General features: G+C 42.8%; 1 protein-coding gene across 1 annotated transcript in view; it reads left to right on the top strand.

Annotated features, from left to right (window-relative positions):
- The window catches only part of DOCK7 (dedicator of cytokinesis 7), a 110810-nt gene extending 92460 nt beyond the window's left edge, over window positions 1-18350 (top strand). Inside the window, exons 39-49 of the mRNA XM_067301344.1 lie at window positions 43-235; window positions 849-992; window positions 2006-2137; window positions 3193-3207; window positions 10178-10312; window positions 11740-11829; window positions 12588-12824; window positions 13713-13856; window positions 14706-14812; window positions 15888-16055; window positions 17839-18350. Of these exons, the coding sequence (XP_067157445.1) occupies window positions 43-235; window positions 849-992; window positions 2006-2137; window positions 3193-3207; window positions 10178-10312; window positions 11740-11829; window positions 12588-12824; window positions 13713-13856; window positions 14706-14812; window positions 15888-16055; window positions 17839-17881 (1408 nt within the window). The 3' untranslated portion in view covers window positions 17882-18350. The remainder of the gene's footprint in view (window positions 1-42; window positions 236-848; window positions 993-2005; window positions 2138-3192; window positions 3208-10177; window positions 10313-11739; window positions 11830-12587; window positions 12825-13712; window positions 13857-14705; window positions 14813-15887; window positions 16056-17838) is intronic.
- Window positions 18351-19715: the final 1365 nt, after the last annotated feature.

The following is a 19715-nucleotide window of genomic DNA, read 5'->3' as shown; positions in this document are numbered from 1 at the left end:
AAGTAACTAAATACTGATCGCAAAGCTTTTCTTTTCAATTAGGATTGCAAAGGGCTATCAGAATTCCCCTGACCTGCGCCTGACCTGGTTACAGAACATGGCTGGGAAGCACTCAGAGAGAAGCAATCATGCTGAATCGGCCCAGTGTTTGGTCCATTCGGCAGCCTTGGTGGCTGAATATCTAAGCATGCTTGAAGACCGGAAATACCTCCCCGTAGGGTGTGTTACATTTCAGGTAGGAGTGTGTCTTTTTTATCCTCCACAAGGTATTTTGGGGTTTTGTCATCTGCTGCTGAGATGCAGATTATTTCCGTGCACCAGGTATTGCTGTGCCTATGTATTCATATTGCACTTATGCAGTTTGTTTTGGGAAGAACAGATTAGAACAACTTCAGAAAATTTTTATGTTTGAAGACTGTCTTGGTTTCCCGGAATCTTTTTATCTGTAGGCTAAATGGACCCAGTTCTTTTTATTTCTCCATTTAAGTCATGTTTTTTAAGGGCTCATCTAATACCCTTTTTTAGTCCAGACATTGTGTAGTGGGTGCGACTGTTCTGGAGTAACTGATGAAAATGGTTCCTGTGATTACTAACATTAAGCCAGGAAACACTGAGCAGAGTAAACAAGTCCATACTTAGCTTTGAACATGGTGATGGTTCAGTCCAGTGGGCTTAAAATCGAGCATGTGCTGAATTGCCCTGCTGAATCGGAAGGAAATGAAATAAAATGCATGTGAAAGCTGCCTCTCTAAAAATTTTAGAATTTGATTGAAAATCAGCTAACTTTCAAAGTATTAAATGTTACTTAAATTGAGTACAAGTATTTTATCTAAATTATGTCTCCTTAGAACATATCTTCTAATGTTTTGGAAGAGTCAGCAGTTTCTGATGATGTTGTATCACCAGATGAAGAAGGTATCTGTTCTGGGAAGTATTTTACAGAAGCTGGTCTGGTGGGATTGCTGGAACAGGCTGCAGCATCTTTCTCAATGGTAGAAGACTTTAATTTCTTTCTCTGTCTCTTCACAAGTCTTACACTGCTGGGCAATGTAAAGCAAAATGTTTTCTTTATGAGACTGTATGGCTCTATTGTAACCGCTTATTCTGAATGGAGCATTGGGAGTGTTAGTTGTTAAAGACAGCTCAGTTTGCACTCCCAAGTAAAGTGTGCAATGAACCAGGGCCGGACACCAAGAGGCCTTTGTGTGTTTTTAAGATCTTTCACTTGAACAATGCGTGTTCTGAAATTCAGAACAGCGAAGAAAGGCTGTACTGTTTCCTCCTTCTGGAAGAGAGTGGGCTGAAAGCTTTGTTTGGTAGAAGATGGGGAAGGTACTTTAAGAGGAGCAATGCTACATTTAAGAGGCAGCAGTGTATCCATCAGAAACCAGTGAAAGCAAGTGAATTATGTCCCACAACATGATCTGAAGTCTCTGCTGGTGGGTTTGAATACAAGCAGTAATACCTGTGGAGCAGAGACTTAGAACCGCCCCCGGTGAGCTGGCTAAGCCATGCAAAGCAGTGTCTGCCCATGGTGGGCCAGATCCCCTGCACTAGAGACATTCTAGGGAAACTTCACAAAGCACATCTCATGGAGTGCCAAAAGTGGACAGAGAAGTCACACAGGTTGAAGTTGCACTAAACAGAATGGCCTCTATTGTGTATTTAAGCTTCTATATTTCTTTCTCATAAATTTGCTTAGGATACTGTTTTGTTGTACTCTTGTGCATATATCCATCCAAAACATCCCAAATTTGTTTATTTTAATAATCTCATTTACTAGTAGCAATGTGTAATGCAGTAGGCTCTTGATTCCATCGATAACTGGGGATTTTATTCCATTCATTGACATGTATATTTTAAGAAAAGGTTCTGATTACATCACAGTGTCTTTTGATACCTATGCCACCTTTTCATTTTGCAGTCTTACTATTTGAATGCTGTGAGTATGTATCATACTTGCTGTTGAATTGATGGAACCATCTGATGGACCTTATTTTTGTAGGCTGGCATGTATGAAGCGGTTAATGAGGTTTACAAAGTCCTTATTCCTATTCATGAAGCTAATAGAGATGCCAAGAAACTATCTACTATTCATGGTAAACTCCAAGAAGCATTCAGCAAGATTGTTCATCAGGTAATGATTTGAATTTTCAGCTGCAATGAGAATTGTGAAGAAATTTCAAATGCTCAGTGCTGCTAAAAACTACACATCAAGGAGAAAACATTTAAATCAGATGACACAAAAACTGTCAAAATGATGATCCACAGTAAATGAAGGATCACTGACAGGATTAGTTCTCTCAGAACACTTATCGTTAGAAACATGAGAGAACATCACATAGCAACTTTTAGTGTAACTTTGGAAGTTTCCAGGAGTTAAAACTTCCAATTATCTGTCAGCTTATCATTTTAGTTGTGGTTTTAAAATGTTTTTTGCATGCTGTATTTCTGCTCAGGGAAAAACAATGTTTTTTTGCCTTTGACCTTGTAGATAACATTGAGAAATGCTAGGATTTTGTTTTTCTTTGCATATGGTGGATAAATTATTGAAGGAGCCTTTTTAAACTTGGATGGTGCAAAACCCACCAGCTCAATTGAATGCTAAGCATTTTATGTGAGATGTCAAAAGTTATCAAGCCTGGCTAAGCTCAGGAAACCTCAGCTCAGCAGGAAATAAGAGCACTTGGCAACTCTCAAGAAGGGTGTATTGTCTTCTAGGAGCCTGTTGGGCGCGTGCCTGTCTGTAAGGGCAGGCGAGCACTCAGCAGACTCCCCTGCAGTATGTGCCAGCGCTGCTCTGAGCCCCGCAACCCAGCTGGCCTTCTGGTCATGGACTGCTGGGTACATGTATATCATCTGTTGATTTAGTTACCCATACACTAACATCAGCTCCTCAGCAGATGTCTGCTAGTGCATCTATTTCATAGGTTCCAGCTGATCTACAGCAGCTGAGGGTCTGGTTGTTATGTCTGTGTCCTGGCGTTGCCAGACTCCTGAGGTTAAATGAACCAATAGAGGACAATTATTTAGTGTCCTTCTGGGCCAGAGAAGGCCATTTTGGATGCATGATGACATATAATCATTGAGACCATTTCAGGTTAATGATACCTTACATTAACGGTCATGTTTTGGCCTTTGAAACTTTTTTTTGGTTTCTGTGACATGCGCTTTTTACTTTTTATTACACAGAGTACTGGCTGGGAGGTAGGTAACTCCATTTTAGTTAGTAAAGAACACTAATAGATTTATCAGATGACTCACGCCAACGCTTGCCCACATGTGCTAGTTGTGGGTATTTCTGTTGCTGTCTGCTGTTAAAACTGAATTCATTAACCAAAGAAATACCAATAAACTGATTGTGGTTTTAGTAGGAAATTCTTCATAAGAAGCTGTAGGTAGTGCATGGATGCTGATGTGTTCCACTAATGAGGTTCTTTGGTGAATGAGCCACTATATCATCACTAGTTTGTTTTTATAATTTGTTTATATTTCTTTTCATCAGCATTGACACAGAATATCATCCCTTCATACCATATTTTCACCCCACCCACAGGGGTCGATTTAAGCAATAATGCTCAGAGGTACTGAAAAGCAAAACTGTTTTATTGCGTATGCAGACCGTATCTCAGACAATAGGCTACTTAATTCTGTTCATTTAAGAACAATCGATTTGTTATGTAGCTGTTTATCAGGCAGTAAAATAGCTCAGTTGTGTTAACTGGAGTCAGTTTTGCTGCTTTCATTTTTGTAGAGGCTGTTTGCTCACTTTTCTACAACATACATCATGAGAACCACACATTTCGATTAAAAATAAACAAAGTAGTCTGCTTCATCTGTACATTACACACAGCACTGTGAGTTCGATAAATCAGGCCCTAGTCCAGCTGACACAGTTGGTATATAAACTTTGAGAAGTCTCAGAGACATTTTAAATGTTTTGTGAATATGGTGTTAGTTTATTTGCTTAGACTTAAGTTGTTCAGTTGATTTCTGCTTTTCTGTGAATCAGGCAAATCTGTGACCCAACTCACTCCAAGTTTCCAACACAGGAGAGCATTTAAGCCCACACTTCCTGAACTGGGGCCTAGATGGAAATTGCTTTGCACTGTGTGACATGAATAATTTGGGCTGATGATGTCTGAACTTCAGTTTTAATTCTGGCCTAACAAAAAGTGAAATTCAGTAGCTTAAAAGTAACCCCTGACATCCAAGGGCTGGCCCTGTTAATCATTTGCTTATCACCGTGAAAAGTCCCTGTAGATGAGATAACACAGCTATCCAGAGTATGTGTCATAGGAATAGAAATGATACATGTTCAATGTCCAACAAATACGAAGGCCTGTGAGCATCTTTTTTGATCAGTCTGCCCCTAAATCGACCCCTGAAGAAAATCCTGTCATTGGTTATGATTCTAACATCACTCAGTCATGTTTTATTGCATGGTAAAAGACACCCATGGTTTATGTTCTTGTCTGTCATCGTGCTCTTTCATTGCCATACTTTTTCTGATCTTTGTGCTTTGTAGCTTTCAGATTTGTTGCATGTTTTTTTCCTTTTCCTTTATTTATAAATGCTTTAATTGATGCTCACCCTTTTTTTATTTTAAAGTTTATTTGCCGCCAATTTGCTGCTTGTTTGTTTTTTGGAATTTCCCTAATTAAATACTTTCTGTTTTCTCCTCTATCGCCCTGGTTGCTGACCCTCCTCCCCACTCTTACTATTGTCTGTTGTGGTAAGTTCCTACTTGTGGATTTTTTTTTTTTTTTGCTTTCCTCTCCCCCTCCCCCCTTTTTTGTTTTATTCTGTGGAAACCCCAATTTCATTTTGCCAAAGAGCTATGCCAACAGCAGGATTTACCCCTTGTGTCACAGAGAAAGCAGTATTGCCAACTACAAGCACTGAAGTATCCCGAGTCACGCACCAATGCATTTGTGAGACCTGCTTAAACATACCAAGTTGTGGCTTTTTCTGCTTGTCCGTTTGTTTGCTAAATAAATGTTGCATTCTTTTCATTTACTTTCCAGTTAGGAAAGTTTCTAGGAAAAATCTTTTCGTGCATGAGAATTTAAAAATGCTCTTTTTAGTATGCAAGGTGAGGTTGCCATCTGACAACAGCATTCCAGGAGCTGGTACTTTATAAAAAATCAATATTGGAAGACTTGCAATAGTTGGCAACACTGCAAAACGACCTTGGATTAAAATAGAACAAGAAAATACAATGCTCCGTTTGGTAAAGATGGTTGGCTTTTGCATTCTGCACAGTGTGTATGAAGTGTGTATGTATATTTTTATTCATACACGCTTTGGGCTGATTCTGCCTTCAGGCAGCTACACTACTGCATTGGTCTTAGTGGAGAAAACAGATGATCACTTGTGTCTGATTTTTCAAATCTTGTTGGCAAAGCTGTTTGTGTGTGTGTGTAAGTGATAACTCTAAAACTTTATTCCCAGCAAGTTTGAAAGGTATTTACCATGCATAATAACAAATCATGAACCTTCATAAATCATGGTGGCTGTTATCTGCTCTGCCAGTTCTGTGATGGCTATTCAGTGTTCACCTTCATTCTCTTCTCCTCCCAAAGACCTATTATTTTTCATAAAATAATAGGATATAAAATGCTTTTTAATAATTTCTCCCTCATATCTGCATTTTTAGCTCTTTTCGGAAACAAGACCATGGAGTATTTTTAAGTTACTTGTTTTGTTTTCAGCACTGTGATTATGGAGACTTTGGTATTGACTAAATTTCAAAGGAAAAATTCTAATAAGGATTACAGAGCCATCCCATATTCTTAACTCCAGGCAAGAAACTGAGCTTGCCTAATCTCAGGGGGCTCACAGCTACTGAATGCGTACATGGAGTAAAGAATAGCCATTAGATGTTTGCTCACCTGGAGGAATGGGTTTCCAGCTCCTTGTTTCCAGGCGCAGATCCCAGCCGTGGCTGCAGACTGGGAAATTGCTTGTGTAAAGGGATGTACTGGACAGAGGCAGCCTGGCCGAGCTGCTCCCCTGCCAGCCCTGCGCGGGAGGAGAGCAGCAGGAAAGCTGGCAGGCAAGAACAGTAGAACTGGTCACTGCTCTTGGACCAGAGGTGCCCAGGACTGGCATCGTATCTCCTCACATGCGACATCTACACTGCAGATATTCCTCCACTTTCACCCACAGTCCCTTTCTTCCGCTCAAAAGCCACTCCTATAAAACCCCAACCTGCTCCCTCAAGCCCTCATACTGGCCCCTCACCTTCCTCAAGTATGGCTTGACCTGCCTCTTCCACGAGCCATTCCTCCAAGTCTTGGAGTATCCTGGACTCGCTCCAAAGTCCTGGATGCTCAGCCTTCACCTTCAGTGTTGTCACCCTGAGACCTCTCAGCCTCTCCCACACTCTTTGGGAACCACAGCGGCTAGGTTGGTGCTGCTCGTGTCCTGTCTGGCAGTGCTTTGGGGCGAGAGCATTGACTTGAAACCAAAGGTGTTACGTGACTGTTCGCTTTGCAAACCCCGTGAGTGAATTTGCGAACTGGCCGTGGCAGCTTTATTCCCAGCAAGGGTAACAGCCTAGCACTCAAAGGTACCAAGCTCCCTTAGCTGCTTTGCAAGGTCTCCATCCAAATCCAGATTGAACACATTTTCTTCGCAACCACTTGTCAGAGGGGAGGATCTTGTGTCCCTTAAGGATCTGACTCCACTGAGCTGATACAGCTTGCACAGATAACAGTATGTGAAGTAGCTAAATCTACAGATGGTTGAAACTGAAAGGGCAGAGTGCTTAGAGAGGAGTTATGTGTTTTTTATCAGGATAGTATGATTCAGGGAGTTGACAGAGAAAGAGTTTGGTGGTTTGGCTTGCTGGGAAGCAGTCACAGCCCAGCTCACATATATTTCATCGCTGATGGATCCAGTACTTTGTGGGGGAGATGTTTCTGTCGCATTAGGAGCTAACCAGTACTCCTTACTGCAACCTCTTCTCCCTGGGATCATTATGACAATTGAGTTTCAGCAACTGGATTTATCAGGAAAAGCCAGTGTAACTGGACTTTGTGATGATGAAACAGCTGTGTATATTGGGAGCTGCCTTCATATTGGGGCACTAAATTTCACCAGTCTTCCCTGGCTCCACCACTCCTGGGACTTCCCAGTGCACCATTGCTCTTATTTTATGCATTTACTAAATACCACCAGAACTCTATTAATTGATGCTGATGAAAGACATTTTCTTCTTCCGTGGTTGTTATTTTTACGGCAACATAAATTTATACTGCCCTTAACAAATAGCTGTCTGTGCAAATGTCCACACAGCAGATGTTCACCTTGTAGGGACTAGGTCCTGCGAACACTTCATACGCTGAAAATTTCTGGACATGTCTCTTCCCTTGTGGCTGGTGGGAGTTGACACGGTATGGAACAGCCACAATTGCTCTCTATATACCCTCAACAAGCCAAGACCTGGAGGACCCGCAGGTAGTTTGATGCCTCTTCCCCTGACAATTTAACCAAATGGGAGAGCTTTTTTCTAAAATGCATATGAAGCGCTTGAGCAGATTTTTCTCACTTATTTTAAAAATCCCAACTGCTGATGCAGCATCCTTTTCTAACCCTGGTGGAACCATACCTCTTTGTATCACATGCTAGCGTTGTCCTTGAAGGACTGAGCTCTGCAGGAATAAGGACACCTCGGGCAGATGAGGCCTGTGGTGCTCAGTGGGTTACACTGCTTGGGAGTTGCTCACTAGAGCTACATTTGGCATTAACATCCACAAATGTTTTTTAATACTTTCTCTTGCCACCTGGGCAATGGGATGAATGGGATGAATCCTTCCCAATTGCCAGGTAGAAGTGGGGGATGACCCAGTTCTGCTGATGAAAGGACCCTGTCTTTCCAGGAGAGTAGATGAAGCCTGTCATGTGGAAGCCTGACCTAGAAGGGGGCAGTATGGCCAAGTAGTAGGAGAAAAACACATGAATTAGGAGAGCAGTCGTGCATTATCCATCACCGGGGCCTGCCCTGTGCCCATCGGTCAGAGGCAGGATCCCACCGACATCCCTGTGGAGCAAGCCCAGACCCAGCACAAGGCTAGGGGAATTGTTTCGCTCCCTGTATGGCAGTTCCTCTTGGGCAAAACGTAGTGCTACCTTGGAAAGTGCCTTTGAGAAATGTCAAGAAAGGAGCACTGGGCTCCCAGTCTTTTGCCAGTCACATTGAGATTAAATGGAATAAAAATTGCACAGCTGGAAGTGCTGTGGGGGTTGAGGGGATTTAGCATGGGTAATAATTGTCAGAAAATGTGTCTTTGAAAGGATAATGATAAATAAAATGAGGGTGTGGTAGGCTGTTCGTTTCTATATGGGTCTGGAAGGAGGGGCACTGCAGAAAGACACAGAGTCCAAGGAAATAGCTCCTGAGCGTTGCCAGGTAATACTGCTAATAAAACAGTAATAGCTTCCCAGCTGGGATTCGCATCCCCAGGAGTTGGGGTGCATCTGGGAAAGGCTGCGGGTGTGACAAAAATCCAGTTGTTTATGCTGGCAGGTGGAGCTGGTTTAAATCACCTCTTTGGAGGTGGGGTTGCTTGGAGGGATGGGCTAGAGTCCAGGGCATCACCCTCACGAGGATAAGCAGATGAGCAAAGCTCTGCGTGACTCTGCATTTTCTTAAATTTGGGTGTGTGACTATGCTCTTGCCAACGTGGAGCCTATGAATTCGTGTCTGTCAGCGTCCTGTAGCAAAGCCGAGTTGTGGCCTGCGCGTATTAGGCGGAGCCGAGCTGTGCTGGCTCTCAGAAATGCAGCTCCTGTGTGATGCCCATGAGTTTCCTTTAGGCAAGGAGAAGTAGTGGGTTGCTGTGGCAATGCTTTCTGCAGGCTCTGGAGTTTACCTGTGGTTTTTTGATCCAAAGAAAAAGGAAATAATGTTCCTCTAAAGCCACAGCATGTTTGAATTACCAAAAAAACTAAGTAGAGGAGGAAATGCACCAAAATCATAATATAATTAGTGTGATGACAACATTTCTCCTCAGTTCTTCAAACATGTCCCTCCAACTGGTTGTTTTTCACTGATGTGATTCTTTTTATTTTAATTTGGTTCATTCATCCTCTTTGCTTTCCATAGATCATGTTCACCATCACCACAAAAGGTTAGTTTTGTCATAGCAAACTACTGAAAAAACATCATACATGGCAGCCAGGACATCTGTAGGTGCTATCTGAAACCAGACACTAACTCAGATCAGAAACTTTGCTCATTATTTACTACATCACACTTTCCCATGAGAGTAAAGGTGAACATTTAGAGTTTCTTGCTAAAAGGCATTTCTGGTTTGTGCATGCAACATGAGTTGTTTTAGCCTTTAACAAAATTGAAGGTGTGATTTATTTTTAAAGCATTTTTTCTGTCTCTTTTAATCAGATTTTCTTTGTCACTTTTCCAGCAAAAATCTTTCTATTCTTTTGTTGCGTTTCTGGGCCAAATTCACCACTGGCTCAAATGGAAGCAGGTGCATGATACAGTGGACTGCATCTGCTTTCACCGGGAGTGACTTTGGCCCTCTGTTTTACAAATTAGTTACTAGAGGAGACCTTAATGCCTTTCAATCAACATGCTATTTAAAAAGCACTTGTGTGTGTGTGTGTTAATTGGCTATTGACCTAGGCCCAGTCCTGCAATTACCTGAGGGTGGATTATGGAGGCTCTGATGTGGGTAATTCTCAGGGGCTGTTTGTGTGCAGTGTTCTGCTTGGGGGGCTGCAGCCTACGGAGGCTGTCGGCAGCCTTGTTGTCCGGTGCCATGGCCATGGGCCAGGTTGAGGGGTCTCTACATGGAATTAGGGGAACTTGAAATATTTACCCAAGTGAAGGAACTTGCCTTTAACTGGTCCTCAGAGACATCCAACACTCCCAAACTCCTCCTGGTGTGAGAAAACTTATTGCAAGGCTGGGCTATAGGTCATAACTGATCCATATGATTTTATGTTAATTTATAATTTCAGTGTGGTGTTTGCTGCTAAATGCATTCATGCTGAGTTCCAGGCGTGTTTTTCTTTTCCTTCTTTCTTTCTTTCCTTCTTCATTTTTTAATTTCTTTTTAATTTTGCATAAATTCAGGAGCGTGCCTGCAGCCATGCTTGGAGTATGCATGTTTCCACACTGAGATAACCTTTTGTTTCTCCAACCTAGGATGGAAAGAGGATGTTTGGCACCTATTTCCGGGTTGGGTTTTATGGAACTAAATTTGGAGACCTGGATGAGCAAGAATTTGTTTACAAGGAACCTGCGATAACAAAGTTAGCTGAAATCTCCCATAGGCTCGAGGTGAGATTTATTGTGGCTGACCTCAAATTCTGTCTGTGAATTGCAATTGAAGTACTTTCCATTAGTTATTCAAGAGCTGTGCTCCCAAATTACAGGAAGTGTTTCAAACAAAAACCATTGGGCAGAAGCAGCGCTGTGCCTCTTGGCGCCTGGTTCAAGGCTGAGTGTAGAGGGGAGCAGTCGTCAGGCGTAGCTGTTAAAAGCCGCATGGTGACTCAGAGCTGCAGGAAGGGCTGTAGCGCTCCGTGCTGGGCTGATGCGTCCTGTCCCGTTGCTGGTGTCACCCTCCACGGGAGGCTGGAGGAATGTGGGGAGAGGAGTCATACGGGTTTCCCTGGGTGTACAGCGAGAGGCGCAGACTTGCTGTGATCGCTTGAGAGCGTGCGGCACGTCACACAGCGTTTGCATTTCCTTCCAGCCTCCTGGTGTAACTGGGATGACCTGGGCTTGAAGAAGGCTGAGGTGCTCTTTGGGGCCCGACTTTGAGAAGATAGTGCATTTTGCTGTCATTTTGTTTCCTTGGCATCTTTAAGGTGACTGAATTTCAGACCCTGCAAAGTGGGATATATGAAGTCTCTTGCTAAAGTTTGTTTCAGTCTTGAACAGGCACAGGCAACTCTGATTAATCTAGCTGGGCTTGGGTGAAGTTTCAGGCACCATCCACTGATCATCTGTATTGTGTAACTGTTAGTCTGGTGTGAGTTTGCGCCAGCTAGCGCGTGCCTAGACGATGCCTTAGCCCAGTCTGGGGGACAGCGTGGGTCAGAGCCTCTTCCCAGCAGGCAGTGTGATCGATGAGGCCATCCCCTGGGGGAGAGGAAGAGCGTTTAGCTGCCTGGATCTGGGCCCTGCCAGCTACTTTTTCATAGGGCTGGAGAGCAGAATCGGCCCTATTTTATTTACTAGAACAGACAGGGCCTCACATGTCAGAGCCTGATGTCACGTTGTTGCTGTTGCAACAATTCAGTTGCTGTCACATTGCACTGAAAGCAGCAGTGTTATTTGGGGTTTAAGCGCATGAAACTGAGTTCAGACCCTGGCCATTCATTCTGCCCAGCAAAGCTGTGCTCTAATGCAGCACCTGATTCCCAAGCAGAGCCTGTACTGACCCCAGTTTTCAGTTGAGCTCACAGACACACAGAGAGCTCAGATGACTGGTTCAAAACCATACAGTGTGTGTGTGTGCAGTTGGAAGGCTCCCGAGTTCTCCTGGCTTCCAGGGTTTTAGGTTTGTTTTTTTCCTGTTGCCCCTGGAATGCAATTGATCTAATTCTCCTAGGTTCAGCAGATCACATTCAGCCTTGGCACAGCTGCTGTTGAAGGCATTTGGAGCTTCACCTCCCCTGAATATGCCTTTGTCTCTCCAACCCCCATCTCTGATTGCTGCATTTGATGTTTCCTTTCCATACGTTTACTCTTGATTGTAGGGATTTTACGGAGAACGGTTTGGTGAAGATGTGCTTGAAGTGATTAAGGACTCAAACCCTGTGGACAAATGTAAACTAGATCCTAACAAGGTAAGAACACAAAGTACAGGTTTAGAATGAGAACTGGTTCTAAATATATGAAAGTATAATGGACCAAATTCTGCCCTGAATTTCCCCAAATAGGTAATGAAATCCACTTCAGAGCATCTTGTGGCTGCTTGGGGAGAGAGTTGGGGAAAATCATCCCAGCAAAGCAATGCAGAATTAGCTGTTTCACTTCCTGCCCCAAGCCCTGTACCTTGTAGGGCTTGGTGGGAAGAGGCAAAAGGACGGCACAGTGTCAGGCTGCATTTGCCTTCCTTTGTAATCTCTGCTAAATGCAAGGAAGGAAGGCAGTTTCTTCATTCTCTGGCCTCTGACTTATTTGCAGATGTAGCATTTTGTCATTCTTGTGCCAGGTCCTTTAAGCATAGCAGAAATAATAGGAACATGCCTAGGAAATCAGACTGCAGATGAGGACAAGGCATTATCTGCAAAGAAAGGAAGGAGATGCCTCATGTGAAGAACATGAGAGGAGAGGGGCAGTGTGCTGTATTTTATCCAGTCCAGAAACGGCTGAACAGCTACCAGGCACCTAGTCATCCCCATGAACATGAGTGTGATTCCTCTGAGTAAAGACAGGGAACAGTCCTAGTTCTTCTAGAGGTGTCTTGAGGAATAAAGAGTTGAAAGTGAGCTGGGTTATTGCGTTGCTAAAAGGCAGGGATTGGAAGTCAGCTCTTCTCAGCGTGGCCTCGTATGACACTGTACTTCATTGTCTGCACACTTGGGTTTGTTCTTTCCTCCAGGCCTATATTCAGATAACCTACGTGGAGCCTTACTTTGACACGTATGAGATGAAGGACAGGATAACTTACTTCGACAAAAACTACAACTTGCGGCGTTTCATGTATTGCACGCCCTTCACGCTGGACGGCCGAGCTCATGGGGAGCTGCACGAGCAGTTCAAGCGCAAAACAATCCTGACAACGTCCCATGCTTTCCCTTACATTAAAACCAGGATAAACGTCATTCACAAAGAGGAGGTGAGGCCTGCGTTCTCAGCACAGCAGAGATCCCCAGTGGTTTCCTGTGTTTGAAGGGAGATATGAAGACTAAATGAAGTGGATGTTGCTGAAACTCATGTGTAACATGTCCTATAGAGCAGGGCAGGCTATACATGTAGCTTTTTGCCTCAACTACATCCTTTCACACTGTCACGTTAGCAGAGACACACTCTCCTGGCCATTTGATAGTCTACCTTTCCCTCCCTGCTAAGGGTGCATAACTTCTGCAGAGAGCCAGAGCAGACAAGTGCTGTCCTAAGCTGCTCTGGCTGTTCACTGCAGGGACTGTGCTTGTGACCCCTTCATTTTGGTTTTAAGAATGGCTCGTTTCTATTGGGCTTTCCCCTCTTCCTGTTCAACGTAAAAGCAGACCAATTTAAAAATACAGTATATCCTGCCACCTCTTTCATCAGTGTATCCAGATAACAGAATCTGGTGTGAGGAGGGGTCCTTGGTGAGCTTTGCAGTAATGCAAGTTGATCTCCACCATTCCGCCTGAGCAGCATGTCCTTTGCTCTGTATTGCAGTTCACTTGCAGGGCAGCCAGACCACTGAAATAGTGCTGTAACCCTGGGTAGTTTGTTGCAGTGACCACAAAGGAACCCAGGAGTCTGCCCACTCAGAAGCAATCTTAAAAGACTCTGAGTACCCAGATGTAGAAACACATTTAAAAATCAAAATTTTCTTAATGTTCCTAAATTAAGAGAGCACATGGGTTCAAAAGTGCTTATCTTAAGAACATCAGTCTTAATGGTGTCCTCCACCACTTCAGTGCCACTCCAAAGTGACCTTAGTGCTTTTGAAAGCCTATTTCTGGTTGACAGTTTCAGTCATAACGAGCATCCTGTATTCTGGCTACTTGCATAGATCATTTTGACGCCCATTGAAGTTGCCATAGAGGACATGCAGAAGAAAACACAGGAATTAGCTTTTGCAACTCACCAAGACCCTGCGGATCCAAAGATGCTGCAGATGGTGCTGCAAGGATCAGTAGGTACCACAGTAAACCAGGTGAGAAGCGCTTTCCAAGTTGGAGTTCGTTGGATGCTCAACTTTGGGCCTTATTTCTAAATTACCTTTTTTTTTTTTTTCTTTTTTCATTCAGTCTGTGGGATGTGTTTAAGGTCACTTGTAGTTCTAGACGAGGTGCTCTCGGTCATTTTGCAATTTGAGTAACAGTCCTGAAAATGTGGTTAGATCTGGAAAGCGACTGAGTAGAGATGGCCCTCCTCCCTCAGTTACCTGCTCCTTCCTGGCCTTTGCAGTCATTTCTGCTTGCTTTTCCTTCTCTCTTTTAAAAACATAAAGTTTTATTACTTTCCCTTTGGTTAGCCAGGCTCTCGTGGGCGGAAGTGTGATTGTGTTCTGCTGTGGTTTATGAACAAAATGGAAAGCAAAATTAGTGAATGGAGAAAAACTGAGGAAAAACTGAGGGAAGATGAGTAAACCTGTACTAATGCACAAGCTGGAAAAAACACAGCTTGAGTGTCAAATTCTGGGCTGAATTTACAGTGTTGGCAAACACTTCTCCAGTTCCATTTGCTTTGTCTAAACTTTTTCTTAGTTGTCAGTTGAGCAGAATTTGTTGAGAGTCGTTATAAGAGAAGATAAATGTAGAGTCTGTGCATTTTCTCACACTGCTTTCCAAAAGCAGAGTTGTATTTTAAAAAGAACCTAAAAGACATTTAATTGTCGTGATATTTGATGATTTATGCTAGATTTAGCAGCTGCATTTCTTAAGGCACATTCTATAAGGAAATGCTGTCTTTTATGAATATTTCTATATGCAAAAATGTCTCCAGTGAATGGATATGACAGACAGTTCTGAGAAGCTCACTCCTTTCTCTTCTACTCCTAAAGGGACCATTAGAAGTTGCACAAGTTTTCTTGTCTGAAATACCCAATGATCCAAAGCTCTTCAGACATCATAACAAACTACGGCTCTGTTTCAAAGACTTCACAAAAAGGTAAAGAGTATTGTTTTCACCCTGCCTTCCAGATGCGTTTATTGCTGCCACATCAAACAGAAACACGTACAAGTGGCACAAGGGTGTATCCAGACAGGAGTTTTGATATTGTAACGGTTGGTATTTGCTGCTTTCTTCAAACCAATTTCTATATGCAGCTGTATTCTTCAGCTAAGCGGTTGGTTCCCTGTTTCTGTGGTGCTGCTGGTCCACAGCTAAAGTCAGATCAAGTGGCTGAAGTTATTTGGCTGTCCTGTTTTATCAGGAATGAATTAGTGATCACAGTTCAGTTGTGAACAAGTGTTCCCGTTTCAGAAAACACCACTAGCCACACTGGCGCAAATGGACTCATGGCTTGGCAGGGTCAGCAGAAACTGTTGAATTGGCCAGGAGATTTAATTTCTGTCTGAAGTGAATTTCTCCGAACCAAGTGGAAGCATGTTGGCAGAGTTCTCAAAAATGTTTTGGCTGCTATACTTTCCTCTTGAGTAACGCAGATTGCAGTCTCAATCCAGCCTCTTTTGCAAGCACCAAGTAATTAAAAAAAATAATTGAAATAACATTCCAAGCAAATAGATCCAGTGGCAACCTAGTTATGCCGTACAGAAGTGGCATTGATATTATAGCTCTTTTCATACCCTTTGTTTAAATTACATCTTTCCAAATAGAAGAGCTCCTGATGAACATCTCATAGTCTGCTATTTATTAATCTTTTCCTGGGGAGAGCAATAATTTATCCATCTTTAAATCCTCTTCGACTGGAAATGGCTATGTAGAGATAAGCTTTTCATTTCTCTTCAGGGAGAAAAAATGTAATTGGAGAGTAAAATTAAAATGAATAAGGAGTTGCCAATCTAGAAGTAAAATGGAAATTGGAGATGTGACACCTTCTCCTTTCCCCATGGAGACCTACCAGTTAAGCGGAGTCCTTATTACCCAAAGGACAAGATAGAGAAGGATATTACATGTCAGCCCAGAAGAACAGGATGAAAGCTTTTGTGCTATTAAATTAGCAAGCCTCTCTCAGGCAGGTCCTTTTTTATGTGCCTAAGTTTCACAGACTTTTGTTTTTTAGATGTGAAGATGCTCTGCGCAAGAATAAGAGCCTGATCGGTCCAGACCAAAAGGAGTATCAGCGAGAACTTGAAAGGAATTATCACCGGTTAAAGGAAGCTCTCCAGCCTTTGATAAATAGAAAGATCCCGCAATTATATAAGGCAGTGCTGCCAGTCGCTTGCCACAGGTGGATATTTGATTTTACTCCTTCAGCAGAGATAAGGAGGGTGTAAAATTGGGAGTTCTGATCTTCCTGGTGAACCTGTGAAATACATTGGTTTTTCTTTTTTAATTATGGATCTTTTGGCTGGGTCCATCTCTTTCCCCATCTGTCCTGGGCTCAGAGCATATCCCCTTCCCAGCAGTTATGGTAGGTGGTGTTTTGCTTGTCCCTTGAGCTCCTGATCTATGAGAAGAACTTTTTTTTCTTTTTGCATCCCATTCTTTTTAATCTCAAAATCACCCTCAAGGTGGCAGGACTCTGACACTTGTTTATTCCCAGGGGAACTGCCATGAGGAACTCCAGGGCAGGTAGGGTGGCAAACAGCAGAAAAACAGTTGACGTTTTGCATGTTAGAAGACCTGTGAGCTGGAGTCCAGGCTTTTCTGCTTCTCTGCAATGAGACTGAACATAAAAACCCCTCTGTGAATGTACGAAGCAAGTCAGAGCCCTTGGCACCGTTAGTTTGTGGGGACAAACTGTGACTGAGCAGGAGACTTTTCCTGCATAGTTTCTAACAAGGTCCTTCACTGCATTTACGGTAGAAAGTGCACAGTCACATACGCATTTGGTTGCCTGCATCTAGGGTCTGAAGAAAAAGAAAACTGATGCCCTCACTTTCCAGTGCCTGCCTTCCTTACTGAAGAACTAGAACAGTTGGCAGCTCCTTAATTAGCAGTATTTTGTCTCCACGTGCTGTTTGTGTGCCTGCTCTGGCTCCCGAATAGGGGATGGAGTGCTTTTCAGCAGGCACTCTCCATGTAATCTTTGACTCTTACCATTGAAAAGGACCCTGTCATGTCCCCTTTCAGCAAGGTAGGCTAAACCAGTCTTGACAAGGCTGCACTGGTAGCACAGTCTCAGTGGGGTGAGTTTTTTTGAAAGGACGTTCACTCAGCACTGAGCGGGATATTGACAGTGCTTTTAACTGCAAACGCTGTATCCCTGCTATCGATTTAGAGGAATACAGCCCTGGTTTTGAACTTCTCCTCATGTAAGTGTTGTTCAGAGGTAAAGAGCAGTGGGGAAGATCAAAACTGTTGTGAAAAGAGAAATTTGGCGAAAATACACTATAAGTAAGAGCAAGGCGTAGTGCTGGATGAAGAAGGAAAAGAGTGTTGCCAGCTCACATGTAATGCTTGGCAGTGTTTCTGTAGCTGAATTTGGTTTATTTTTCTACCCGCTGAATACTGCAGAAAGGTGGCCTCTCCTCATTCCCCAAGTTCATGACTTCTTAAGCTCGGCCCAGCTGCTGTGCTGTTTGCTAGCTCTACTGGAGCTACTTTTCGTTAGCTGGGAAGGGGTGGGAGGAGCAGTGCGCTTTCCTCCCCGCCTTCGGTGGGTGCCTCGCAAGCGCTTTTGTCATGGTAATTATTTTCTGATTTTTGTGAAATTCATTCTGTGCAGAGGTGTAATACAGGTATTTCATGCAAAGTCCACTTGGAGATTTTTTTGAAGGACTTAAATAAGATTTAAGTAGTGCGGACAGTTTGTGTTGTTTCTCTACATACACATGAATTAAACCTTCTCTGAGCTTTCTGGGCTGTAAACCATGAGCAGTTAAATGGTCCCAGGTACAGACACAAAGCGAATTCATTTTAAAAAGCAATGAATTAATGTCAGTGGACTTAATTTTTGTAGTAGCCAGCTGTAGAAATATTGGAAATCATGTGCAGAATCATTCATCTTAGCGGGCTTCTTATTTCATCATGGAAAATATGAGCTCATCACCATATTTTCTCTCCCTCAGAGACTCCTTCAGCAGGATGAGCCTTCGCAAAATGGATATCTAAACAAGTTAAAAACCCAAATAAAAAAAAGCACTTAAAATTAAGGTATTGAAAAGAAAGATCATTGTTATCAGCGCTGGGAATCAAAGAAGTTTTATTATGAAATAAAACTTGGACTTCATCCTGGACATCCCACACCTCTTCCTCCATCAAAGTGTTCAGTGGCCAAAAATCATTCTGAATTGTCAAATATAGACTTATCAATGTTTGAAAAAAAACCATGGCAGTGGTATCCAGAGTATTGGTGATTGATAAGCTGTAAACTTACCTGTTTTTAAGGCATTTTTATGACTCAAAGGTACACTAAACGCATTTACCTTTATTTATAGCATTACCTAATGTTAAATTTATTTACTTTCAGTTCATATATTTAATTTATATTAGGACCATACGCAAATGCATTTTTGAAGTTTTTAATGTAGTGATGGTTATTTTGATGGTACTATTAAATATGTGAATGTTTACACTTTAATTCCCTGTGCATTGGACTTCAGAGCTTGCCATCCTTGGGGGGAAAAGGTTCGGAGTAAGGTAAGTCTTACAGTAACACTTCTTAACCAAATGGTGACTTTTTACTACCCCTATGTTTTTTTCTTTGTAATCCTGAATAGGAATTGCTGCAAAGAAAAATAATTCTGTTTGTTGCCATCAGATAAATCGAGGCATGCCTTCTTGTTACCGCCTTACCTCCTTCAGTACTAGTGAAGCAGAGTTTCAGCATGACTCCTATGTGTACACAGTAATTTCTACCAACTAGGAAATTCAAATACAGCACAGTAATCTCATCAGACTTTAAATGTACAATGCAGCTTAGCAGTATACATGCAGCTAGACTACTTTTTAGTCCCTCTTTCAATTTAAAAAATAACTTCATGGGGAAAAAGACAAACAGAAATGACACAAAGATTTAACTAAGTTAAAGCTTACATAGAAAGCATTCTTTACATTTCTTGTGTCAGAGAATCTGTTTTAAAGCAATTATTTTAGTGGCTAATACAGCATTTTCAGGAAACATCAGAATTGGAACTGACTACGCAACTCCTAAATTAAATCCCTTTTATTTCTCATCTCTGAATTGAACAAGGCCCCTTGGAAAAAGTGGTATGTGATTAAACACAAGCTTCTCTCTCTCTATAAATATGTGTGTGTGTGTGTGTGTGTGTAAGTATATATATATATACATACATACATACGCACACATAAAAATATATTAAAATATATTTTATATATATATATTTATATATATATATATATAGTTTTTTACACACAGAAGTTTTAAAGGTTGCAGTCATAAGTATACATCACCATTTCCAACTTACGAACGTTTGGCTTTTGAAACCTGAATAGTTTGTGTGTTCACTTCTTGCGTACATATTCCTAAGCTGCCGGTTGGTGTTTTGGGGGGCTCCCTGCTGTTCCATTTCTGTATCTGTAGTTGCAGCAACCACCCACCCTCCTGCATCGGGAGGGAGGGTGTGTGTACGTGTGTGTTTCTGTTTTTGGGGCTGAACATCAGTGCAGCTTGTAGCAGCTTACGCTCTTTCTCCCGAGCAGGGATGGAACAGCACCGTGTCTTGGAGCCCCGGCCAGCCGCAGGCTGAGGCTCCCCGGCCCGCAGCGGGCCCGCGTGGCACCCGGCGGGATGGTGCCGGGACGCCGGCCGGCACCGAGGTGTGTTTTGGGGGAGGGAGCGCTGCACCGCAGCGTTTCGCGCTCTCATGCGCTCTCTCCTTCCATGAGCTCCAGCGCGGTGGTGCTGCTTCGGTAACCTGAGTGCAGCGCTTCTCTCCGACTGCTAGTCCTGCTTCCCGTGAACACAGTTATTACGGAACTAGTT

Source organism: Apteryx mantelli, chromosome 8, assembly GCF_036417845.1.
Source record: "Apteryx mantelli isolate bAptMan1 chromosome 8, bAptMan1.hap1, whole genome shotgun sequence".
Lineage (NCBI taxonomy): Eukaryota > Metazoa > Chordata > Aves > Apterygiformes > Apterygidae > Apteryx > Apteryx mantelli.
This window is presented reverse-complemented; position numbering and strand designations above follow the sequence as displayed.